At 35.7% G+C, this 4,924-nt stretch overlaps 1 protein-coding gene across 1 annotated transcript in view; it reads right to left on the bottom strand.

The window, feature by feature from the left end:
- The window catches only part of SNW1 (SNW domain containing 1), a 30,366-nt gene that overhangs the window by 675 nt on the left and 24,767 nt on the right, over positions 1-4,924 (bottom strand). The window contains exons 11-13 of the mRNA XM_073242077.1: positions 4,134-4,230; positions 2,327-2,444; positions 78-241 (exon numbers count right to left, since the gene is read on the bottom strand). Coding sequence (XP_073098178.1) covers positions 78-241; positions 2,327-2,444; positions 4,134-4,230 — 379 coding nt within the window. The remainder of the gene's footprint in view (positions 1-77; positions 242-2,326; positions 2,445-4,133; positions 4,231-4,924) is intronic.

The following is a 4,924-nucleotide window of genomic DNA, read 5'->3' as shown; positions in this document are numbered from 1 at the left end:
CTAGGGAAAAAGAAACGGACTATGAAATACCTGGTCTTCACTGGTGCAAACACTGAAACAGCTGTGTGACCTGGTACCTGTTGGTCTTTATTCTAGCTTCTAGGTCATCACCATACATGTCCTTGTCCAGATTTTTACTGGGCCTGTAAATATTCTGGGCCATATCTTTACTGCCTCTCCAGGCTTGATCATAAACATTGTAAATTTCATCTTCTCCACCTGCAAAACCACTGTCCATACCCTGTGGAAAAACAGGATATTAAATAAATATGTATTATTTATTAAAAGTTGAATCTGATTACATTCATGTGAAAAGTAAACCCTTGCTCATTTACAGCTCACATTTTCAACAATCTGAACTACAAATTAAAAATCTTCATTAAATACCATTTGACCCAGTAATTCTACTCCAAGGAATTTACCCAAACAAGATCCCTGATTTGCAAGGACATGCACCCCTACGTTTATCGCTGTACTATTTGCAATAGCCAAGATAGGAAAACAACCTAAGTGTCCATCGATGGATAAAAGGATAAAGAAGTCTGGTACATACACGGAATGGAATATTTATTCAGTCATAAAAAAAGATCTATTTACAACAACATGGATGGATCTAGAGGGTGGTATGCTCTGAAATAAGTCAGGCAGAGAAAGACAAACACATGATTTCACTTACTGTGGAGTATAAAAAAGGCAAAACAGAAGGAACAAAATAGTAGACTCAGAGATACTGAGAAGGGACTAGTAATTACCAAGGGGAGGGGTTGGGGTGGGTGAAGGGGATTAAGAGGCACAATAATTCCCAATTACAACATCAAGTTGTTTACTGGGATGGTGGTAGAGCATGGAGAATATAGTTAATGAGTTTGTAACATCTTTCTACATTGATAGATAGTAACCACACAAGAGGACGTGAAGATTTGATAAGGTGGGTAACACTGTTGTGCATTTGAAACCAACATAAAATTGTATTTCAACAATACCTAAAAAAAAAAAAAATCTTCCTTAAAAAACTCACCAAGTCTTTAAACTTTAAAGATCTGGCTACTCTAGTAAAGTCATTAAAATTGGGGACTAGTATAAGCAAGTACTTGACAATTTCAATTTGTACAGATATAATGGCAAGAAGATGAAAGAATCTTAAAGCATTTATCTAATGCCATTTAGAGTAACAATGTTATACCCCCTAACTGCTTAAGAACGTCACTATTACAGCATGAGACAATAAGGTTCTTAATGAAAACTTTACACTTATCTCATATATTTGGGTGGTTCATTAATAAAGGGATGTGCTTTTTTAGAAATATTTTCATCACAACTAAATGATTTAAGCTTAAGCTTCTAAGAGTGACTGTCATAAATATTATGTGGAACTTTCATGCCTAAATACCTCTGCTTGGGCAAAAGTTTATTGCCACTGCATAGTGTGTTAAGAATCAGGACAGCCAACGTTTTCATTTTATTTCCAACAGTTACTAGCTAAACCTCTGTGTCTCAATTTCTTCTGTAAATAGAGGTTGTAACAGGATGACCATAGTGTTTTTGTTAGGATTGAGATAATACAAATAAAAAGACTTAGAAAAATGCCAGAAATATAAAAAGCACTCAATAACGTATTAAACAGAACTCAAATGCTGCCTTCAAATCTTAAAACCTCCGGGTCATAATTCCCTTTTCCCCCTTATATCCCAGAAGGACTTCATACCTTTATGTTCTTACTACAGTCAGCTTTGTTTTTATTTATATACATGCAAATGTGTCTTTCTTAGTAGACTAGAGGGATCCTTGAGGGCAAAGGTGCACCTATCTTTGATCTCACGGACTTATGTACAGTAAATAATCAATCTGGGTACTTCTTCAGGCCTAATGTGTCCTAACTAGTTAATAATAACTGGTACTAGAAACCAGGTTTCCTACTAAGTAATCTAGTACTTTAGTCTTAGAGCTTCGTTTTTCAAAGATCCCAAGTTTATGTGTTTCAATAGCATTAACATTTTTTTTCAAAGATCAATGAACAATAACCCAAGAAATATGTTCATAGGACACTATTATCATACTCTATTTTAGAAATAAAAACTTAATATACCAGAACCAAACTTTTATCACCTGATTTCTTTCATTTTCTACGAGTATCTCAAATCTTAGCCAACTGTAAGAGGTCAACATCAGAGCTATTTCATCTTGTCTTTTCAGTTATAACATGCAGCTTCTATTTTTTGTCATCATGCTAGCCTTAGCTGACTCAAATCTTTAATATGTTAACTTCCTTTTCCCCAAGGGTCAGTACTCATATTAACACTTAGGATATGCTCTAAGTTCCCTGTACCTTGGATTGGTTGAAGAGCCTTTGGTCATACTGAACTTCATTGGAAGTCCGAGGATTGGGTACACCAAGGGCAATGACTTCACTGATATCCCGATTTTCATTTCTCTGCAGTTTGGACCTGTTTTGAAATATAATGCCACTAACTGAAAACTTCACAGACAAGTTGAATCTCAATTTAAAAACAACCAATCTCAGAAGCAAAGGAAATGAGTATGTCTTGTTCACATCTTCTGAACTGATAATGCATAATCAGTTGGCAGCCCTCACAGCATTTCAGATACATGATTATTAGAAGAGGTAGGGTTTTACAATTAGGCCTTCCTGTTAGCTGGAAAGAATTGCTGAGAGACTCATTCATTCTTGACGTGAAAGTTTTTAATACAAGCAACATCTTACAATGCAAGCTGAAATATGAAATTGGTATGATCTATATTTGCTATTATTATATGAAGGTTGGGAGGGGTACTGGATGCAAACTAGATGTATCACATGAACTGTTTTCAATAAACTAGAATCAGTTCTTGTACTTCACCACACTTAGAAATTTTATCCTATTAGAATCTGAGGAAAACATGTCAATGATTTTCAACATTCAGATTAATTTAATTCCCCTGCTGCTTCAGTATGCATGCAATCTACATTGCAATGAAACCATGGTAACTGTCATCATTTATTTTAGAAGCTCAGGTCTTTGTTTCCTACAGATAATCTGATTTTCATCCAATCAGAATTCTACAGCTTTTCTGTTACATTTTTCATAGCCACTTGACTGGTTTTATGGGCCCAATTTATCTGCAGAGTCATGTTGATTTTTACAGCTTAGGAATTTCAGACCAAAGTGTCACTTAACTGCACACTTTCACATTTCATTCCTCTCTCTCCTAAACTGTACATTTACCCACGACTCTAAATTCAGATTTTCTGCCTCTCCCTGACTCACTTCCCCAGGGAGATGAAATATGCCATTAAACAAGAAAGACCACCACCAGAAGGAACATTCTTTTTCATGTTTAAGATATGATTTGAAAAAAACACATTGTATCAGCTGATACAATGATGAAAGCATGCGAAATTGCTTATTTGGAAATAACACATTTTATATTTGCATTTAACCCTCCCTCAGAATTCTACCTCTGTATTACTGCATTTCCTCTACTTTTTTGCAATTTCAGTCTTCAGCCTTTGGTAAACCACAAACTTCACTAATCCCTCTTTTATTCCAAGCCCCATACATGCAACTTGTTTGTTCTATACAAATTTGTACTAATACCGCTTAGTCAATTTTCCAAATAATTTTATGATAGCTGTCTTTCTAAATTTAAGTGAAAATGCTCACAGAAGAGGCCAATTTTCACTTCTTAGAAAACCTGCTCTTCCCCCACACTGTACTCAGTACAGTATTCTGCATGTAAAAGGATCTCAATAAAAGTAAAGCAGCATATTTCCTGCCTAAAGGGACAGGCACATAATAAATTTGGCTCATCATTTGAAATTGGAAAAGAACAAGCAGAACAGTCCTATGCATTTTCTTTTCACAAACATGATCTGATTTCCCTTTTCTACATTTTCATTATTCTCAATTCTACCTGACTCTACAGGGTGATTGAAGAAAAAAATTACTTCCAGGGATAGTCAATTATTCTGCTAAGAAAAAGTAGTTGAGTGCAAGAAAATAAGTGCTGATTTATAAAGTTATCAAACTAGAAAGGAAGAAGAGCAAAACTCATCTTAGGAGACTAAACCACCTCGCTAAAGGTTCATAAAGACCACTCTTTATAATTTTGTATTTATCTCAAATAGCACCTACCTTTTATCAGGGGCTGCCCTGGAAAGATTCCGGTCATGCTGTCTCTCTTTTCGTCTGTCATGCCGGATTTCATCCCTCTCTCGTGCCTCCCCATCCTCTACGTGGACAGAGTTGAAAATTACTTCATCATTATATTACCCATTAATATTTTGAACAAGAGAACATCAGTTAAACCATACACAGAAAATTTCATGAACTTCTTTGTAGTCACATTCAGCCCTTTTAACTGTAGTTACTTTTAACCTTACTTGCAATTAATTTGAAACTTTATTGGTTTCATATTTGAATGTAAATTCCGAAATCATGCATGCAGCTGAAGTGTTTGGGGTAAACTGTACTGATGTCTTTAACTTACCTTGAAATGTCCTTCAAGTTTTTGTGCTACAGGCAAGTTTTTATATTTTGCGTCATCAAGTCATTCAAATAAGATTCAAGGAAGTGGATCACTACTTAAAATCCTGGTAACTTCCTTACAGTTGCATCTTCTAGACCCCTACAACCAACTGCCTGCTTGACACCTCCATCTTAAACTTAACATGTCCACAACTAAATTCCTAATCTTTTCCTCTCAAATCTCTTCCCTGTGCAGCACTCCCAACGTTAGTAAGTGGCAACTCAATCTTTCCCAGCTGCTCAGGTCAAAAGTTCTGGAGTCATCCTGGACTCCTCTTCCCTTATACTTCTACCTAATCCAAGCAGATATTGTCAGCTACTGGATGTATGTCCAAATACATCCAGTATCTGACCATGTTTTCACTACCTCTCATTATCAGCTCTGATGTGGATTACTG

Source organism: Manis javanica, chromosome 8, assembly GCF_040802235.1.
Source record: "Manis javanica isolate MJ-LG chromosome 8, MJ_LKY, whole genome shotgun sequence".
NCBI lineage: Eukaryota > Metazoa > Chordata > Mammalia > Pholidota > Manidae > Manis > Manis javanica.
The sequence above is the reverse complement of the archived record's forward strand: the minus strand, read 5'-3'. Positions and strand labels throughout refer to the sequence as shown.